This window comes from Acipenser ruthenus, chromosome 10 (assembly GCF_902713425.1).
Source record: "Acipenser ruthenus chromosome 10, fAciRut3.2 maternal haplotype, whole genome shotgun sequence".
Lineage (NCBI taxonomy): Eukaryota > Metazoa > Chordata > Actinopteri > Acipenseriformes > Acipenseridae > Acipenser > Acipenser ruthenus.
In genome coordinates this window covers 28,093,815-28,116,194 of record NC_081198.1, presented here as the reverse complement: position 1 = coordinate 28,116,194, position 22,380 = coordinate 28,093,815, and the positions used below count along the sequence as shown (strand labels likewise).

The following is a 22,380-nucleotide window of genomic DNA, read 5'->3' as shown; positions in this document are numbered from 1 at the left end:
AGCAGCGGAGTTCTGGATGAGCTGGAGCTGACGGGTGGCGGACGCAGGGAGGCCAGCCAGGAGGGAGTTGCAGTAGTCTAGGCAGGAGAGTACCAGGGCCTGGACCAGGAGCTGGGTTGCGTAGTTGGTGAGGAAGGGTCAGATTCTTCATATGTTGCTCAGGAAGAATCAGTAATTGCGTGCCAGAGTGGAGATGTGCTGGGAATTAGAGAGGGAGGGGTCCAGGGTGACTCCAAGGTTCTTAGCTGAGGAGGAGGGAGAGAGTGTGGTAGATTCCAGAGGAACAGAGATAGAGAGATCAGAGGAGGGGGAGGAGGAGGGAAAGAAAAGGAGGTCAGATTTAGAGAGGTTGAGTTTGAGGTGGTGCGAGTGCATCCAGGAGGATATAGCAGACAGACAGGTAGAGATGCGGGAGGGGATGGTGGAGTTAGAGGTGGGGAAGGAAAGGAAAATCTGAGCATCATCAGCATAGAAATGGTATGAGAAACCATAGGATGCGATGAGGGGGCCCAGGGAGCGGGTGTAGAGAGAGAACAGGAGAGGACCCAAGACTGACCCTTGGGGGACTCCTGTTGAGAGAGGGCGAGGTGTGGAGGTTGCTCCACGCCAGGTTACCTGGTAAGTGCGGTTGGAGAGGTAGGAGGAGAACCAGGCCAGAGCAGTGCCAGAAATTGGCCAGCATTGAGAGGAGGGAAGGTTTATTTTCTAGTTAGGGCTGTCATCACCTCTGGGCGTATGGCTGCCACCTGTCTGCCAGGTACTGCATTGTTTTCTGCGTGGTCTCCGCAGTGATGGCTGTGTTTCTCCTGATCGCCATTGTCTTCAGAAGCATGGAGCTATTCAGTGCAGAGGGTGGATGCTTTGAAAGAGCAGTGGCAGAGAAGCTTGTGCTGGTTCTCAGCGGCTCTTGTGCAGTCTGAAATAATCCTCGTGAAGCGGCGCTATGATTGGGCACGTCCAAATTAGGACGAGTAAAAAACACACATAAAAATTGGCCACACTAAATTTTAAAGAAGAAAAATAAGGAATCACCACTTCTATGACCGTGGGCTGGTGCCTGGGGTTCCCTATGGTCCCAGTGCTGGCAAGATAGTGGCAAATAGTCAGGAAGCCTGCGTGTGTGAACTCACCTGTGGCGGAGTGTCCCGCCCCTTTGTTTATTATTTATTTATATTATGATTTATATGTTTATATGACCGCAAAAGCCAATATTATTTGTTATTGTTTTGTCTTTTGATTATTAAAACCTCGTGAGGATGCGTGACTGATCAGCTACTGATTGTTTAACTAGCTGACAGTCACGCATCCTTATTAAACTTGTGCAGACTATGGCCGAGGGGTAACAAGATAATTAATTAATGAATTAATTAATAGCTAGTTAACCCCTCGGCCAGAATATAAAAGCCTGCAGCTGTCTGCGCTCAGGGTGAGGGTGTTCGAGAGTGGAGAACGAGTGAGGAGAACGAGTGAGGAGTTAGGAGGTAAAGAAACTAAAAATATAAACAACTGCTAAGCGTGCTGGTTTTTATACCAGCACAATACTTATTTGTTTATTTCTGTTTTTTTGGCCAACGCGCCTTTTTGTTTTGTAGTGTTTTGTGTTTGTTCAAATCTTTTGTTTTGTTTATTTAATAAAATAGCTGAGCGCCATAGCGCTCAGTTTCACCACCGCCATTCATTGCCTTTGTTTACTTCCTGGTCTGTGATGTCACTGCCCACACGTCACTGCAACCACTCTGCCACATCACCCCATTACAAAGTCCCTAATAGCTAAAATAAAATGTGTTCTTCTTCTGATTAGTACGCTGCAATTGGGACTAACTAACTGCGATTTTAACAATGTGATTTACATTTCTATCATTGTATTGTTTGTATTGTTCATGAATATGCTTGAAACAAGAATGTATAAGTACTGTAACTACCCTCTGTCTTAGTCAGAACACCCTGTAAAAGAGAGTATCCTGTGATCTGAAATAGCTGTGGCAGTCCCCTAGTATCTGTCATTAAGTTCAGTTCTGTATACACAATATAGTTGTAGTAATTGGTTTAATCTGTTCCATCTTGGTTGGAGTCACTACTCTAGAGATACATAGAGGCTGTCCATGCTGCCTCACTGGAGAGCTGGAGTCACTACTCTAGAGATACATAGAGGCTGTCCATGCTGCCTCACTGGAGAGCTGGAGTCACTACTCTAGAGATACATAGAGGCTGCCCATGCTGCCTCACTGGAGAGCTGGAGTCACTACTCTAGAGATACATAGAGGCTGCCCATGCTGCCTCACTGGAGAGCTGGAGTCACTACTCTAGAGATACATAGAGGCTGCCCATGCTGCCTCACTGGAGAGCTGGAGTCACTACTCTAGAGATACACAGAGACTGTCTCACTGGAGTTAGGAGTGGGAGCAAAGTCCAAAAGCACTATAGTCACGACTCCTTCCCCCTGAGGAGGGAGAGTGGAGAAGGGGCTGACTATACACACAGGTTAACTTAAATACCTCCCATTCTCCTGTAATCCACCAGTCTTGACAAACCTCCTGTTCTCCACATTGTAATCCACCAGTCTTGTTATTCTCTTCTCAGCATGTGGTGATCCAGTCCTCTGTGCTGGTGTTGGTCCACAGCCTACTAAACCAAAACCTTCAGGAGGAAGGGGGAGAGTGGAGCCAATACAATTACCAGTTTATGGCTACAAGCCTGTTCAGCTCTGGGATCTCCACACTTCTGCAGACCATGCTGGGGACAAGGTATGTCAATACCTGCTGATATAATTACAGACATTGAGAACTCCGTCCATAATCAACTGGGCAACACATCTCAACCTTTAATCGAGAGTGTTCGCCAGGAAAAAAATGACTTCTAAGGATCACAGTGTATCCAGATCACACTCCCTACTGCACCACACAAAATCCTATGACCGCACTCATACAAATTAATTACTTGGTATGTTTATTTTACTTATATCAATTAAAATAATTACTTGGCTATTACTTCCAATTACTTTACTAAAAATTACTAAAAATTCTTTTTTTCTTTTTTTTTTTTAAAGGGAATTAATTATTCAAGTACCGTAAAACTTCAAATAATTGTCGGGTCTCAAGTAATCGCCTGTCTCCAATACGCGCCGGGTCTGCTGGCAAATACTGTAAATAACGGCAGAGGTGTTTAATTGAAGCTTTACGGCACATCATTTTGGGATAAAAACGTGTTGTGTAAAAACACAGTCCATTACTGTATATATTTTAAAAGCAAACGATGCAAAAATGACATATAGTACAAAAAATGAATGTTACATTATTTAAAATATTAACACTTACCTCCAGCAATTATGTTTTTTAAACAAAAACGGTTTACTTCATGTTTAATAGCTTTACTGTGTACTTGTAAATAAATGTAGCCGCTTTGATTCACTTTGGGTTACTGATAAATCTAAATAAGGATACATTTAATGCAAGTATTATAAATATCAAAACTATTCAGTGGATTCCTTTAACAAAACAAACACACCAGATAAAACAGTCTCTTTTATTGTTCAATATAGTAACATTAATTTGTGATAGTGTATTGCCAGCATATCTTGAAGTTGGCGCTATGAGCATGTTCAGTGGCTATGTGTGTCAGAAGAATCCTCAGTGTAAGTAACAAACACCACACATATTAGAGCTGAAAGCCATGACCCACTGTATTTTCTTTAAGTAAAAAGAATGTTTGGGTAAATATTTTTGTTTAAATGCTAAGGCAAAAATACACATTTAGTAGACGTTTTAGTTTGGTTACTGTAAAAGGATATGTGCAAGTTCTCCAGGATTTTTGTTTTATATGGTTTATGAAAATGCAAATGGAATTTGTTGCTGGAACAGAGACTGACTCATTCTTTGACTGTGCTTAAACTTTGCTTGAAAGGTGATTCAATAAATACACTTTAATTGTACTTTTTCTTTACATCTCACACTTCATTATGTAAATGTTTTGTTATTCACTCAGTTTTATTATATTATTTAGAAAATACTTTCATATTGTTAAATTATTATAAATACATTTTATTTACAAAATAATTAGTTTTGAGTAAATGTTATATAACATTTACAAATGTTATATAAAATATATAAATTTCAAAATGGACAATTTATTTTACTATTTGTAAGTAATTTTAATAATTATTTATTATTAAAGTAATTATTTTAAGTAAATTGTTTTTCTTGTGCATAGTAATTGGATTACTTAAATTTGTTATCAGTTACTACTAGAAATTGCCCACACGTGAATTATTATTTTCCTTACTTCGAATCCACCCCTTCGACTAGTATGTAAATTGTGGATACAAAAGTATATACACTTGCTTTTGAGACCACATAAGTCTCTTTTTCAGGTGAGAAGTGCAAAGTGAAGACTGGAAATTTGCCATGACATGCCACTTTTCACCTGAAGAAGAGACATTGAAGAAGCTGCCCTTTCTTCCAGGCTGCCCCTGCTTCAAGCTCCCTCCATGGAATTCCTCATCCCTGCAGTCATACTGACCTCACAAAAGGACCACAGAGACAACAGGAACGGTATTTAATGCTTTCATCAAGTCATTGTGTACTAGAGACAGTGTGTGGGATGGAGGATGTTGTTACATAATAGGGAATCACACAGCACATTTTTACTGTGCATATGTCAAAAGTATGTGTGATGTCACAGTTATTGTTAAATACACATAGTTTACATCTGACTTCGCTGCTACAAGGCAAGTACAACAGTTTTTACTGGTTTATAAACAAAACAACTAACTTGTGTCTTATTCGGTATGCAGTTATACTGTATAGCCTAGAGCAGAGGTGTCCACTCCCGGTCCTGGAGAGCTACTGGGGCTGCTGGTTTTTGTTTCAACCGAGCTCTCACTTACTTCATTGCACCAATTTTTGGCTTAGTCAAGATTAACAGGTGTTTCAGATCTTTAGCCGCTAATGATGTAAAAACACCTAGAAAACCTGCAGGATTGGGGCTCTCCAGGACCAGGATTGATCACCCCTGGCCTAGTTTATAGGGTTAATTTAGCATGAATTTCAATCCATAACCTTCTTGTTGTTTTCTCTGAAGTGGTCTTGTTATAGGTCAGACTCAGTCGAAGTTCAGTTCAATGACGTTTGTTAGATGTTGTTTTAGTTGCTAGGTAACGTATGGCTCCACATGACCTGTTTGTGCAACACTCATTTCCCTGTGATTGTGGGGAGTTGTAAATGGATAATCTCTTTACAAAATCACAATTACATAAGTGACAGAAATGACAGCTGCACCACCAAGTGGTCATTTTTCAAAACCCCTAACTTTGGCTAAATTCAGCTTTGGGAGATTTTTCAGAAGCAGTCCTTGTGGCTAAAGTTAGTAAGCTTGGTAAAAAATGCAGAATCAGCCATTGAAAATAAAACAAAACACAGGATACTAAACAGGTAATATATGTAAATGATATTACGTATGACAAAACAAAATATTAGTGCGTCTGTGCAATTAGCCACTGCACACGACTGGGACTGGTATTTAACAGCGATGTTTCTTTTTTTGCAATCAAGATACGTTTTTTCATGTAAAAAGTATTACTTGTTTGCAAACTCTATGAACCAGTTACAATCAGCTCATCTCAAAGCCCTCCTGGACCATTACAGATTCATAATCTCATGATATGTGGCTGCTATAAAGTCAATTTATAGGAGTCAATCTACTGGTAACAGTATATTTGATGTAGTTGTAAAAATTCTGATTAATAGACTTTTAAATGAATTTGTGTGATAACACTTCTTATCTCTGCATAATGGGTGTAGTACCGTACTTTCCCACAAGGTCTATCAGTGAAAGCTGTCTATAATTAAAACAGCTATCAACCCGATCCCATAAAACAGTACTACTCTCTGCTCCAGTGTACACTACCACACTGTTACATTGATTTTTTAGGATTTGTATAGATTGGACATGATTTCCATTGAACTGTAAGAATCTGAATAAAATAAAACCAAAAAGCATTTATGATCTTGTTTCAAAATACCAATTGGAATAAGGTTTCTGCATATTAACTCCTTACAGAGATTTAGTTCTACTCTTTGACATCCTGGTTCCCTTCCATGGATCCACTGTCCTTAACTTACTTACATTGTCCATGTGTAACAGTAATCTATCTACCTATCTATCTATCTATCTATCTATCTATCTATCTATCTATCTATCTATCTAGTTTACATACCCCAATGGAAATTTCTCAAAAACAAAGAATTTTAGGAAAAATGTTTTGTAGTAAATGTTTTGCTTTGTGGATGAGGAAAAAAGTTACAAGAAATAGATGTCTACAATTTTTTATTTCAGCATTTCTTTTAGCAAAACTCAAAAATGCTAATTCATAGCCTTTAATGCTATGATAGTACTGTCTACAAGGTGCTAGAAATTTCAATATGATAATGCAGAACCTAATTCTAGAAAAGTCTAGAAAATGCTGGATTGTAGGTGAACATTCTTAGAGAGTATAGAAACTTAGGCATAGGATGATTGCTGTCATTACCAACAAGTAAATATGGGAAAAAGTAAAGAGCTATCTGAAGACCTTAGGCAGAAAATTATTTATTGTCATAAAGCTGGAGAAGGATACAAGAAGATTTCCAAGCATTTGAATATCCCAATTTCAACTGTTGTTTCTATTAATCAAGAAGTACAAGACTCATGGTACTGTCACAACGCTCCCTCAGTCTGGAAGAAAGAAGGTTCTTTCTCCAAGAACAAGTAGAAGAATTGTGAGGAAGGTTAATAACAATCCGGGATTGACTGCCAAAGATATTCAAAGTGAATTGGCTGCAAGAGGGACTGGGGTTTCTATTTCAACAATCGGTCGAGTATTGCATGGTGAAGGTCTCAATGGCCAAGGAAAAAGCCACTCAAGGTTTTGTGCAGTCATGAAACAAAAATCGAGCTGATAGTTGTTATGTTTGAAGTCTGGTGAGGCGTACAAAGAAAAGAACACCATACCTACTGTCAAGCATGGAGGTGGTAATATTATTATTTATTTCTTAGCAGATGCCCTTATCCAGGGCAACTTACAATTGTTACAATATATCACATTATTTGTACATACAATTACCCATTTATACAGTTGGGTTTTTACTGGAGCAATCTAGATAAAGTACCTTGCTCAAGGGTACAGCTGCAGTGTCCCCCACCTAGGATTGAACCCATGACTCTCCAGTCAAGAGTTCAGAGCCCTAACCACTACTCCACACTGCTGCCCTGGGGCTGTTTTTCCTCTAATGGCACATGAAATTTAGTTTCAATTCAGGGTAAAATGGATACCATAGCATACCAAAGATATTGGCCAATCATCTGAAACCTTCCATTACTAAACTTGGTTTAAAACGCAACTGGACATACCAACACAACAACGATCCAAAGCACACATTAAAATCTACTTCAGAATGGTTAAAGAATAAAATCAAGGTTTTGGAATCGCCTAGTAAAAGTCCCGATCTAAATCCGATTGAGAATCTTTGGTATGAGTTGAAGAAGGCTGTACACAAGAGAAGTCCTCGGAATTGGAATGAACTGGAACAGTTTTGCGTTGAAGAATCGTCAAAAATCATTAAAAAATCATGCCAAAAGCTCACTGACAAATATCCTAATCGTTTAAAAGAGATTATTATTGCTAAAGGTGCCTCAAATAGCTATGAATTTCATTTTCTTTACCAGGGTATGAATACTTTTGAATTAGAGTTTTGAAAATAAATTGCTGAAATAAATCATTGTAGACATCTATTTCTTTTAACTTTTTTTTCGTCATCCACAAAAGCAAAACTTTTGCTATAAAAGATATTTGTTTTTGAGAAATTTCTAGAAATTATAAATTTTCATTAGGTTATGTAAACTTTTGACAGGCATAAATTAGAAGTTTTTTTTAGGGCCCATAGGTTTATTACATAGAAATTTTGGAACTAATATTGAAATATAAGCAATAAAATATTACCAGGCAGAGATGGGTACAGTACTTCAATGGCAATACTGTTACAGCAATGGGGTTAACTATCCCTTACAGAGACTGGGCCCTGACAGTGATGGGTACAGTACTTCAATCAATCAATAAATCAATCAATCTTTAGTTTATATAACGCCTTTCATAGTGGACCACCATCACAAAGTGCTTTACAAGATGCAGTAACAACAAGAAAATCCATAATACTTTAAATACAGAGAAATGCATAATATATGATATAAAGTAAAAACATTGCATAATACATTAAAGACAGTGGAAAGTGCATAATATATGACATAGTAGCAGCAACACAGCAGCTAATAGCAGATATCAGGCTTAAAGAGCATGGAAAGCAAGAGAGAACAAGTGGGTCTTGAGAGTGATTTAAAGCGAGCGACGGAGGGAGCATCACGCACCAAAGCTGGGAGAGAGTTCCAACGAGTCGGAGCCATGAAGCTAAACAAGCATTCTCCAAGTGTGGTGCACTTTTGCTTGGGGATAACAAGCAGGCCAGAGTCGGAGGACCTCAGCTTGCGGGCAGGGACATAGCGGGTCAGCAGGTTGAGGAGGTACCTGGGACCTGAGTGATGAAGGGCATTGTAGGTGAGAAGGAATTTTGAAAACAATCCTGAACTTTACAGGTAGCCAGTGCAGCTGGGCAAGACGGGGGGGTGATGTGATCACGTTTTTTACATCTGGTAAGGATCCTGGCAGCGGCATTCTGAACTAGCTGCAGTCGGTTTATGGTGCGTGCCGGGAGACCACCATATAGAGAGTTGCAGTAGTCGAGCCGAGAGAAGTATGCATGACAAAGTATCTCCGCATCCAGGAGGGAAAGGTAGGGACGGACTTTGGAGATGTTTCGAAGATGGTAGAAGGAAGATTTGACCATGGAGGAGATGTGGGCATCAAAAGAGAGGTTGCTGTTAAGAAGTACACCAAGGCTTCGTACTGTGGGGGAAGGCAGCAGCAGACAGTTTCTGAGGTTCAGGGCAGCTATATTTAGATTCTTAAGTTGAGTTTTAGATCCTACTAGAAGGAGTTCAGATTTGCTGGTGTTCAGCTGAAGAAAATTGGCAGACATCCAGGCCTCGATGTCTTGAATGCAAGCCTAGAGCCGGACCATGGCAGAGAGGCTACCAGGGTTGAGTTTTAAGTAGAGCTGGGTGTCGTCAGCATAGGAGTGAAACATGGGGCTGTGTTGGCAGATGAGATGACCCATGGGAGGCGTGTAGATATTGAATAGAAGGGGACCAAGAACAGATCCTTGGGGTTTGCAACACCACTGCATCCAGCATAGAAAACAGACTGCATGTGTCCGGATAGGTAAGAGGACATCCAGGAGAAACAGGTTCCAGAGATTCCAGCATACTTCTGAAGGCGGTCAAGAAGAATGCCATAATCTATGGTGTCAAAAGCGGCTGTTAGGTCAAGGAGGACAAGCACAAAGGGAGCACCTGCATCAGCATTGAGCAGGAGATCATTCACAATCCGGAGCAGAGCAGTTTCAGTACTGTGATGTGGACGGAAACCAGACTGTAGAGATTCAAACAGATTGTTGTCAGTGAGATGTTTCATCAGCTGACTGGCTACAGCCCTTTCGAGAGTTTTTGAGAGAAAAGGGAGATTGGAGATGGGACGGAAATTAGAAAAGTCAGCCGGGTCAAAGGAGGGTTTTTTGAGTACCAGCGCAACTCGGGCAAACTTAAGGGCAGCAGGAACTGAGCCAGGGACAGGTTGAGAGTGCATAATGGAGGGAACAAGATCAGAAGCACAGAGACGGACAAGGTTAGTCGGCCAGGGATCCAGGGGGCATGTGGCAGTAGTTGATTTCAACAGTAAGCCGGAAACATCAGCAATGGAGAGAGGAGAGAAGGAGGAGAGTGCAGGACGTAGTAGACTGGGTTTGTGGTGGGAGAGCGTTGAATAGATGTTATGGATTTTGTTCCGAAAGAAAGAGGAGAAATCATGACAGGTAAGAGAAGAGGATGGACTGGAGTTGGATCTGTCAGTGGCTGGATGTAGGTCAATGGTCTTAAAGAGAACATGGGGTTTACTGTGTCCCATAGTTATGATTTCAGAGAAGTATTTCACCCTGGCCACGGCAAGCGCTCATCTGACGTTTGCAAGATGGTCGGTCCAGATCTATCTGTGAACCGTTAGTCCAGACGAGCTCCACTTGCGCTCAAGCTCACGGCAGGCAGATTTAAGCAGTCGAAGTTCGAGGGTGTACCATGGGCAGTTTTGATATTTCTTGCCGGTTCTGGTTGTAAGCGGGGCAACAGTGTTGATGATATGAGTAAGGGTGGCGTTGTAGAGGGTCACAGCATCATCAACTGAGGACAGGAGAGATGCAGAGACACATTCTGAGAGTTTCAGAGGATTCAGCAGATTCTTGGGACGGAAGGAGACAACAGTATCAGTGGCAATACTGTTAATGGGGTTAGCTATCCATTACAGAGACTGGGCCCTGGCAGTGATGGGGTACAGTACTGCAATGGAAATACTGTCACAGCAATGGGGTTAGCTATCCCTTACAGAGACTGGGCCCTGGCAGTGATGGGTACAGTACTTCAATGGCAATACTGTCACCGCAATGGGGTTAGCTATCCATTACAATTTGGGAATTGACTACCAAATGGAGGGACTAAAAGCCACTGTAATTTTCAGCTAGCCTGATGTCTGAACTGTCTGGAGTTCGGTGGTCCATATATGTTAGTGAGTTCGACAGTGAATGATGCACTACAGTTCCTTCACACAATCCTCCTAAACTGAGCCCGCAAGCCATCAAAATGTCTGACAGTGAAGTGAAGCCCAAGTGACAAAAGGTAGACTGTGGACTCTGCATTATATATATAGAAAGGAGTCACCTCTGAATGAACTGACCAGCCCCCAAGATGACTGTTTGTGGATAGCACTGCAGCAGTGAGACAATTTGAGCAGATCGTTAAGCTTGCAAGAGACAATCCAACTTCTACTCCAAAGATACAATATCACAGAAATTGCAGATCGGAATTCACTCGTAAAAAGTCACTGGCCAGGCTGGAAAAACAACAAAGTTCTGCAGCTGAACACAATGCCGAGGACTCTAGGCACTCTTCGAGACAAGGGTCTGGTCATATACAGTCAAGAATGTATGACAGATTGTCAGTGACAGATGAAGTATATCAAAGGAACGAATAGTTGTGAACCCTTGAAGCCTGCAGTAGAACTCAGAGCTGACAAAACCATTTGTGACATTGCAACCCAATGCTCAGATGAAAGAATTATCTCTGTAACCTCAAGATATTGTCGCAGTAGAAGTGCACTATCACAGAACGTGTTACAGAAACTATACACGCCAAAGGCCAGAGAAAGCCTGTTCTGAAAGTGGCGAAGTGGAAGACTTACCAAAAAGTGGAGAAGGCTGCTCTCAACATGCTATTTGAAAATATTCAGAGTGATGTTTTTTCAAACCCGCAGATTGTTCCTCTGACTGAAATCACTTCCCAAATTGTGTGGTTCATGAACACAAATGGAATAGATGAGGTCACAAACTCAACCAAAAATCATTTATGTCGAAATTTTGAGGTGGATCACCGAGTGTATGTCAGACCAGACAACTTGTCTCTACCGATTACATTTGTTTGAAGAGGAAACTTGAGGCATACATTGAGCAACACAATTACAAATCTATGATCAATGTGTGACCATTTTTTAATGTCTTGCTTGGTGGTAAGAAAGAGTCCTCAGCTTGCAATTACAGACTGTGATGGTCTATTGCCCAAGACATTATCAATGCTGTGACTGTCGGCAAAGTGCTAACTCTAAAGCGCATCCTACTTCCTTGGGTTATCAAAACTCTGACAGGCAATATTGAACTGATCAAAACAATGAATCGACTAGGGCACTCCTGTTCATATTCAAGGTTGGAGGAGATCGACACTGCACTGTGCATTGAAAAGATGGAAAATGTAGACACTGACAGCGTCCCTCTTCCTTAGAGCATACATCCTTCCGTTTTTACTGTGCTCGCTTTTGACAATATTAATAAACAAGAGGAGGTCAGTGGAGTGGAACTTCACATCGTTTCAATGGCATAATTGTTCAACCCACATCGCTGTCATGTGCACCACCAAAACCAACAGCAACTGTCAGCAAGAAAGACAAGAAGCGAATAATCCAGCCATCTGAGCAACAACTTCAAGTCTACACTGTTGGGAAAATGGAAGGTCCGCCACCAATCATACCAACTGACCTTTCTACAACTCTTACAACTGTAGCTTTGAGTGTACGTCAGCAGAATCTACTCTGAGTAATGGTGTGGGAGCATGATTCAGCTAACCAGAAAATCAGCTCATGGACAGGCTTTTTTTTTTTTAATTTAGTCGTTGCCAATTATTTTTTATTATTTTCTCCCCAGTTTGGAATGGCCAATTATTTTTAGGCTCAGCTCACCGCTACCAGCCCTGCGCTGACTCGGGAGGGCGAAGACGAACACACGCTGTCCTCCGAAGCGTGTGCTATCAGCCGACCGCTTTTTTTCACACTGCGGATTCACCATGCAGCCACCCAAGAGCAACAGCGTCTGAGGACAACGCTGCTCTGGGGCAGCTTACAGGCAAGCCTGCAGGTGCCTGGCCAGACTACAGGGGTCATTGGTGCGCGGTGAGCCGAGGACACCCTGGCCGACCTAACCCTCCCCCCCCCCGGGCGGCCAATTGAGCGCCGCCCCCTGGAAGCTCCCATCCTTGATCGGCAAAGGAATAGCCTGGACTCAAACTCGCAACATCCAGACTATAGGGCACATTCTGCACTCCACGTGGAGCACCTTTACTGGATGCGCCACTCAGGAGCCCATGGACAGCTTTTAACATTCTGACAAGAGATCACATTGAAGTAATCTAAGACTCGGTGGATTCTCTGTTCAGCTCAGGCACGCACATCCTTTTGGTCGAATTGCCTGGACCAAACCACTGAAGAAACGGTGAATAAAGACACCCAAACTCATGGAGGAACACATGGCTTCAGCCTGAAACCAGGTACTGTGTCCCGCTATTATCTCACAGCTGAGCATCGAGCAGCAGCATTGAGGCAACTGCTTGAACAGAACTCTGTCCAGTGTGCAGGTCTCAGTCATCCAGACCTTGAGAAGTCCTGCATTAAGAGAGACAAGACTGACTTTGCCTCGTTGGATGATCTGGTGGAGAACAATTGGACAAATTTGTTTGATCAAGATACTTCAGATCTTGTGAGCATCTCCACTGGGGCAGCTGCACCATCTTTGGACCTACTGACAGCGTGACAAAAGGGAGAAGAAGCTTTCCAGAATTTTCAGGAGCAGCAGCTGCAAAAGGATGAAGGTTTTTATGACACCATCAAGAAGCTCAAACTGAAAACTTTCAGTACGATGAAACAGACAACGGTGAAGGGGACAAACAAAGAGAACATCTTGAAAGCTGACCAAAGGGTGTTTGGGAACATGGTTCTCATTGCTGAGAACAGAAAGCTGGATATGTGGGACATTCTTTGCCACCTTCTTGGTCCTTTACCTTGGGTGCTGGCGAATGCTGACTGCAGAATGAAAAAAAAACAACAAAGCCATTCTAGCGAAACACCCGGAGAGCAAAGTGTCACCTGCTGAGGACACCCCTCGTCCGTGTGCTTTGCTTATTGATGTCATGGGACTCATTCAGAAACTCCACGGTGAGAATTGTACATTCAATGAGCTCTCTGATCACATTTTTGCGCAGAAGCTTCATGCTAGCCAAGGAAGTGACAGAATCGATGTGGTATTCAATGTATACCAAGACCACTTAATCAGGTCTGCAGAACGTGTAAAATACTGTGAATGCACAAGGAAAGCTGAAAGCCCTGAAAATTCTTCTTCGAGGTCAGAAGTTCAGAAAAGCATTTTTATCTCTCGGTACCAAATGCATGTACATTCTCAGCATGTACATTTGTATTTTACAAAGTTATCGTCATACTTTTCAGAAATAAAAGAAATGACATGGTTGTCCATATTTGTTGTTGGACTAAATTGTACCTACGGTACAGAAAAAAAGTGCATTTTCAGTTGTATATCCTAAAATATATCTAAACCTGTGGTACAAACCCCTACAAAATACATATCAGCATATGCATAAGTTGATACTGAGCAACATTCAGTTAACTGCATCTGCCTAGGACCAATCAATTCTGAGCTAGAGGCCAATTTCTGAGATATGTCAAATCGGGTGGGAAAATGGCGGCCATTTTTAAAAATAGCACTGGGAAAAATAGCTGGGAATCTGGAATGTCCATCACGATTCCAGACAGTTCAGACATCAGGCAAACTGAAAAACACAGTGGCTTTTAGTTCCTCCATTTGGTAGTCAAATCTGGTCTGGCTCATGGACTGTGATAGGTACAGTACTTCAATAGCAATACTGTCACAGCAATGGGGTTAACTATTCCTTATAGAGACTAGGCCCCTGGCAGTACAGTACTTTAGTCATGTAATTCTGTCACAGCAATGGGGTTAGCTACTGTAACCCTGGGCCCTGGTAATTATGTAGTACTGTTTTGCTATGACTGCCTTCTTGTTTAATTCTTCAGGACATGTTTTATTTCAGGGACTGATGTAAACTACACTTTACTGCAGACAGACAGTGTGAGCTGGAGTGAGCTGGTCAGAGAGGTAAGTCCTATTTCTATCAAGAGAAAGACTTTATTTGACACTATCAGCCTGATTTTCAAAAGGAGCAGAGGGAAAAACAGGTCGCAAAACACCTTTGCGACGCAGATAGGTGGCAAAATGTATTTTCAAAAGTAAGTCAGTAGCGCAATGGAATTTTAGGCTTTACGCTTTTTGGAAAATACACTTGCATTACAGCTTTTTAAGCAATTGAAATTCATAATTGGTTCAATTTTGCAAATAACGCCTTGTTTTCAAAAGGTACAAAACACTGATGTGCCCACTTTATACACCAAAATATACTCACTAATTAAGACATGACCCCTCTCATGTCTTATTTAGCTGTGACCGCTGACAGGGCTTCTGAGCTGTAATCTACAATGTAGGATTTCGAAGTGCGTCCAATTCTCCGACTGCAGCGCGAGAGGGAAGGGAGGGGAAAAAAATGACCTACCCTAAACCCCGTTCGTCCCCATCAGACATTTCTAGATCTAACTCTAAAACAAGTTATGCGTAGTGTGGCAGAAAAGGCAGTTTCTCTGTAAAATGCAGCAATAGAGAGTGTTGGGGGAACTCTCTATGGCTGTATTACGCTTGTATGAACTGCCATGCCACTGTGTAAAATATGAAAAGAAAGTTTAAGATATAAACAAAGTAATAACGACATAAAAAGAAAGTACTGGCTCCCGAGTGGCGCATCCAGTAAAAGCACTCGCTAGAGTGCAGGATGCGCTCTATAGCCTGGACGTCGCCGGTTCGAGTCCAGGCTATTCCACAGCCGACCATGGATGGGAGCTCCCAGGGGGCGGCGCTCAATTGGCTGAGCGTTGTCCGGGGGGAGGGAGGGTTAGGTCGGCCAGGGTGTCCTCGGCTCACCGCGCACCAGCGACTCCTGTAGTCTGGCCGGGCGCCTGCGGGCTTGCCTGTAAGATGCCCCAGAGCTGCGTTGTCCTCCGACGCTGTAGCTCTGGGGCGGCTGCACGGTGAGTCTGCAGAGTGTAAAGAAGCGGGCGGCTGACGGCACACGCTTCGGAGGACAGCGTGTGTTCATCCTCGCCCCTCCCGAGTCAGCACAGGGGTGGTAGCGGTGAGCTGAGCCTAAAAATAATTGGGCATTTCAAATTGGGGAGAAAAATAATAAAAACTAATTGGCAACGACTAAATTAAAAAAAAAAAAAAAAAAAAAAAAAAGTACTGTTTAAATAATTGATAAATGTAATAAAGAATTAATACTTGGTTTGAATCGCCGTTGTATGCAAAATAAAATATAAATAAACACAAAAGAAACTACACATTCCAAAAATCTATGCGAGCACAGATCGTACCTGGCGGGAATGCTGGAAAGATAAAAGCTGCCAGTATAGAAAGTGGTCCTATGGAGAAAGGTGAACTTATGGGAGGAATGGTACTATAGAGGTATATTAGAGAGATTTAAAAGTATTGTGTAAAGCTTAAACAGGTCTTGGTAAATGTACCCAGTTAGCGCAAGACTGGGTAGGTATAAAGTAATAGATATACGTGCAGATAAAGTAAAGAGTAGTAAGACTACTAAATATTACCACAGAGCAAGTGTGGTTACGCTTAAGGCTAGCGGAAAAGAAAATGATTACAGCAAGCGTGGAACCGAAAGGAAGGAAAGACGGTTCGGCTGTTTACAAGCCAACACAACGTGTCTCTGCCTCACAGTAACAACGCCAATTGTATTCTAAAATGAATATAAAACAATGCAACAATGAAGACCAACCAAGTATCAGTTCTTAAATGAAGAAGCCAATACGGAAGGAGTATTTAATGTTGTGGTGCATAAAGCAGCGTTCAACGTGAAAAGTGCAAATGGTGGAAAGAAGGTTGCAGTGTACAGTGCTTGTTAAAAGAAGAAGAAATATATTGTGAATATGGGACTGTGTTACTAACTCAGGGGTTCACAAACAAACCTGCCCAGTCAGCCCAATTTGAAAGCAGGCTGAAGGGGGCAGGGTACCGTCACCTAAGTGTGTTTCCAGGACTGTCCACGAGAGTGTTAAAATCAAAGTCAACACCTGCAATAAAACAAACAGGATCATAACTTTCGATATTTCTTTTAAAGTTTAATAAAAAAAAAAGATTCAAGCTGCGCTCTGGTGGCCAGCCTCAGTAATACTCTGTCCAGACCAATTCGTCATACTGCCCACCCAAAAATCCCTTTACATATATATATATATATATATATATATATATATATATATATATATATATATATATATATATATATATATATACACACACACACACACACACACACACAGGCATGATAACAGCAGTGTGGAGTAGTGATTAGGGCTCTGGTCTCTTGACCGGAGGGTCGTGGGTTCAATCCCAGGTGCTATACCCTTGAGCAAGGTACTTTACCTAGATTGCTCCAGTAAAAACCCAACTGTATAAATGGGTAATTGTATGTAAAAAATAATGTGATATCTGTATAATGTCTGTACCTGCCTTTTCTGCCAAACGGGTGCAGTCCAGACAAGTACCATGTAGTTGCCAAGTTGCCAATAGTCTGGACATCCATTTAACTGGAAAACAACCAGGCAGCGCACATGTCGTCGCAAAAATGGTAAAAATAAGAAAGGGAAAATACATTTTTAGCCACCCAAGTTGAGGTTTTGCGCGATTATATTTTAGCACATAAAACTGTTCTTTTCGGCAAAAGTTCTGGAGATAAATTTAAAATAGGATATAACCGAAAAAATAAACGCAACCTCTTCCATAAAAAGGTCAAATACAGTCAGCACTCGGATATCTGTTACCCAGATACACATCAGTAACATTTTACCGCCCTTGTATTAAGAATAAAATCAGTCATCATTATACATATACTGTATATAACAAATTAATGCACTTACCCATCACACGCGATTTCTGACTCCGTCACCAGTTTTCTGATACAAAGCCCACGTTTTGTTTTTTGTTTTTTTCTGGCATGGCAAATCAGTCTGTCTTTATTATTGTGCAGCTACACAGCGCTTCCTCCAAAAACAAAGAGAACGAGAAAAGCTACAGAATGTAAAAGTTAATCACTGAACAGTTTTAGATACTGTGATATATTTTTTTAAATCTGATCTTTAGTTGCTTTTGTGCATTTTCATTTGCAAATGAACTGTGACATTAAGGCCTTATCGAGCACTATATTTTGCAATTTGAATACTGACTTTGGATACTGTTTTAATTTGGGAAATTGATGTGTTTTTTGTGTGTGTGTGTTTTTTTTTTTTTTTGCTAAGTTGCATTGTCTTTTACGTTTTACGCAGTTCTGTGCATGGATAACATTTTGATTTCATTTTGCTGTTGGGTCGTGTGGCAAAGTGGCTTGCAGTGTGCAGCTGCAGGAGTGATGCGGTGATTAATGAAAAGGCAGACAAGAAGAATCCAGGTGCAATGGTGTTTATTTATAATCCTGGTCTGGTGACCGCAAATAATAAATGCCAGACAATACCCAGCAATGGATATTGACTGTGCTTATTATTAGTCAATTTGCAAAACAAACACAATACAAAACATGGTCACCAGTCCTGGGTGCGTGTTCTAGTGCTCGTGGTGCAGGTACAATGAATTTGTGACTTTTTGGTGCAGTGCTGTTCCGGGTTCGTGCTGGCCCTTTGCGACAGCTCTGGAACATGTTAGCCATCTACTAATAATAACAAGTAACAATTAGAGACAAACAAAACAAACAAAACACTCACGATACATTTACACACAAATCACAGGTCCTCCCAGGTTGTTCTCTAACCAAAACGAAGGAACAGATTACATCTCTTCATCTCCTATTTGTACAGTCACACGTGACCCCTTGGTAAATGATTGCAGCCGCTCCTCCAATCCGCAGCTGCCACATCGTTTCCCTTCCGGGTCGATGAGTTAGTGCAGCGAAGCTCCGCCCCGTATCTAGATGGCCGACTTCCTTTTAACCCGGGGAATGAAGTGTCAGGCCAAACAATCCAGGGTACTCTGTTCCCGTTACTTAGCGCCCTCACTGGTCGGGAGGGTGATTTACCACCAAAGATCATTTTATTTCCGTCATAGTCGTTAATGGGGAATTTTACATAATGCTAGTACAATACGTACTGGATTTAAAAGTATTTATTATTATTATTTCTTAGCTACTGTATTAAAGTCCATGTGTCATCTATTTTGGCAAGTAATATTTTCAGAAGCATAGCGTTCTGAATTAAAATACTACTTCTGTTGTAAATACAGTACTGTACCAACAGAACCAACTACAGTACTAAATGGAAGCCTGCTTATTTTAAAACACAGTCCTTTCAGGTATGTATTTTCTGACATTATATATTTTTTGTGTTCCCTGAAAAAACGGTCTAGTGTTTGTCTTTCACTGCTGTGTTATCCCCCCAACTTGTGCGCTAACCAATTGCAATGAAAGAATCAATGAAATACCCCTCTGGATGGAAAATGAAACTAACAGGAGGACAGTCTTCAAATAGTTAAACATTCGACACAGATTGCTGTAAATATCCTGCCTTCATCCTACTGATTCAAATCTTCCATGATCAATTTACCATCATCATGAGCCATCTCTTGTTTTATGTCAGATATAAAATGGCAACAGTGCCAAAGAAAAGAAAAATACGCAGCACAATATACTTCTCCCTGTACAGTTCCTGAAACCCAAGTCATATTTTTTCTTTCAGTACAAAATGTGTTTGTGTGTGTGTGTGTGTGTGTGTGTAGGGCAGGGGGTTGTTTGGGTGGTAGAGGGCAGGTTACAACATGGTCACCTACATACACGTTAAATCAGATGAAAAGATATGCATCACACTCATTTAACCATCACTGAAGTCAAAATTGTATAGGGTTGGATATGTGAGTGCTAACTGTAAAGAAGTTCAAAAAAGATTCCGGGACCTAAAGCACAGAACAGCAGTTGTGATGCACCCCCAGTTTCTGCAAGTCGCTTTGGATAAAAGCTTCTGCTAAATGACTACATAATAATAATACTAATAATAATACAGTGTGCCTATAGGAGCAAAAAAATAAAAAATCCTTAATTTATTTAAATATCATAATGTATTCTCTGATGCAATATTAATATTAATATTCTTTACATGCAATATCTGAATTTGTATGTATGTTTGTGAAAAATCATAATACAAATGTTAAACATTAATATGCATTTGTTACATATGTTTTCAAATGGTCATATGTTAATTATGTATTTAATATATTCTAAAATTAGCCAGCCTTCACTTATAAGCCCCATTCTAATTTTCTGAACAAGGCACTGTTCTCCACAATAAATGAGTCAAGATACTTGGCAACTGCATCTGTGATAATACATTGAGCATCACATGTTAAAGAATGATGATGTTTTCATTCCTTGAATCTGGGGATATTGTATCATGTGTGCAATCTATTACACCGAGCACGTTTGGGAAGCCAGACAACTGATAATATTTGTGTTTGGTTCTATTTTGTTCCACATGCTCAATTGGAAATAGTACATACTCCTTTGCCCTACGGAAAAGTGCATCTGTGATATCAGTCAGTATCTTTGACATAGAAGACTGACAGATGCCTGATCTGTCCCCAGCTATTGTCTGGATGGCACCCGTTGCATGAAAATGAATGGCTACTGTAACCTTTACAGGTACAGGTATGGTGTGACTGCGGGCTGTTGGTGATTCTAAATCAGACAGAAGCAGATCACACATCTCTGTTATAGTGCCTATATCCAATCTATATCTACACATAACTTGTTTTAGAGTTAGATCTAGAAATGTCTGCCAAGGATGAAATATTCTGGGTTTAGGGTAGGGTTGTTTTTTCCCACTCCCTTCCCTTCTCCATTGTAGATTACAGCTCAGTAGCCCTGTCAGCGGTCACAGTTTAAATAAGACATGAGAGGGGTCATGTCTTAATTAGCAAGTGTATTTTGGTGTATAAAGTGGGCACATCAGTGTTTTGTACCTTTTGAAAACAAGGCGTTATTTGCAAAATTGAACCAATTATGAATTTCAATTGCTTAACAAGCTGAAATGTGAGTTTATTTAAAAAAAATGTGCAAAGCCTAAAATTCCATTGCGCCACTGACTTATATGACTTTTGAAAACACATTTTGCAACCTATCTGTGTCGCAAAGGTGTTTTGCGACCTGTTTTTCCCCTTTTGAAAATGAGGCTGTAATTGGCTTGTGTATGAATCTGAAAATCAATTGTTGGAAAACTTGGTTGTGTTTCTGGAAGGAGAATCCGCCCCTAATCAACACGTCATCTCCAAGCGCTATAAATGTGTGGCTTTCATTCATGTCGCTTCTTTTGTTTGGCCTCTCAGTCACGCGCGGCGGGGCCAAACAGGGAGACGGCCGTCTTTAGAGCCTGGAGGAAGGGCTACCCTCAGCCATGGATTCCCTAAGGTTTCCTCCTACCAGTGAGTAGAGTTTTTTTCCTTACCTGAGTGCCAAGCAATTCGTATTTAGTTTCTACAGGGTGCGTGGCAGGCTGGAGAGGCCGGGTTCTCCCTCAGTGCAGTCATGCTCTCGGGGGGGTGGGCCGTGTCTCAGCCATTTACTTTTCATTCATCATTTTCCTTTCATTTGGGGGTAGGTGGCATTGCACCATTGCGACTGTTGCGTTAACCATTCATCATCTTCATTTTATCCAGTTGTGGTTTGGCGGCTTTGTCTTTTGGGGTGAGGTGGCCCTCCTATCTGTGGCACTAGACTACACGATATTACACGTGTATTTGCTAGTTGGCCAGCATTGCTGGTAACTGTTGAACACCCAGGGACAAGGTCTCCGGCCAAATTCATCCATCATTAATTCATCAGTCAATTGCAATTTAATCCATCCACATTGTGGATTCTACGTCGTGAATGGAAAACGGTTGTATTTTTGGAAGGAGAATCCGCCCAAACACGTCATCTCCAAGCACCATAAAACTCCATGTGCCTTTCATTAACGTCGCTTCTTTTGTTTGGCCTCCTCCTCCCCTGCCACCACCTTGCAGCGTGCTTTGTCCTTGGGGGGAGGTGGCCCTACGTGCCATTTCCTATCTGCAGCACTAGACTACACAATATCATTTGTGTATTCACTAGTCGGCCAGCATTGCGGGTAGCTGTTGAGCACCCAGGGACAAGGGCTCCGGCCAAATTCATCCATCATTAATTTGTCAGTCAATTGCAATTTAAATCATTCACATTGCGGATTCTCCGTCCTGAACATTTCAATGAAATCTGTCATAAGCAGGAGTCGCAAAGGGCATTGAGAGTAGGATAAATGAACCTGCCCATGTTGAAAATCGAGATGTATAATTAGATGGCAAAAAAACTTGCAGTGAAAATGCATTGCGACCTCTATTTTCTCTCTAAAAATGCACCTTCTGAAATCAGGCTGTATGTATTTACTGAAGCGAGGGTCTTGTCCCTGAACGTTGGGTGGTCACGTGCAGATATTGTTTTGTGGGAGAAGGATCTCTCACTGAGATGGCGGTCACACACACCAGACAGCACAAAGCAGTTCAACAGCTTTTTACTATCACTTAACTGCATTGTGAAGTCATGTTCAGTTGTTATTTCTAAGGGGATTACATCGACATCATTCTTACCCATATTCCATCCACTTACTCCTTATTTTGTGTATACATTTGTTTTTAATTCCTCCATCTTTCTCCCTTTCTCATGGATCTGAAACCATGGAAACGTGAACTCCCGTTAGGTCATTTACACATGTTGCACCCTTAAAACATAACGCTGCTG

General features: G+C 41.3%; 1 protein-coding gene across 1 annotated transcript in view; it reads left to right on the top strand.

Annotated features, from left to right (window-relative positions):
- The window catches only part of slc23a3 (solute carrier family 23 member 3), a 43,808-nt gene that overhangs the window by 2,721 nt on the left and 18,707 nt on the right, over positions 1-22,380 (top strand). Inside the window, exons 2-4 of the mRNA XM_034007354.3 lie at positions 2,581-2,744; positions 4,459-4,547; positions 14,572-14,636. Coding sequence (XP_033863245.3) covers positions 2,581-2,744; positions 4,459-4,547; positions 14,572-14,636 — 318 coding nt within the window. The remainder of the gene's footprint in view (positions 1-2,580; positions 2,745-4,458; positions 4,548-14,571; positions 14,637-22,380) is intronic.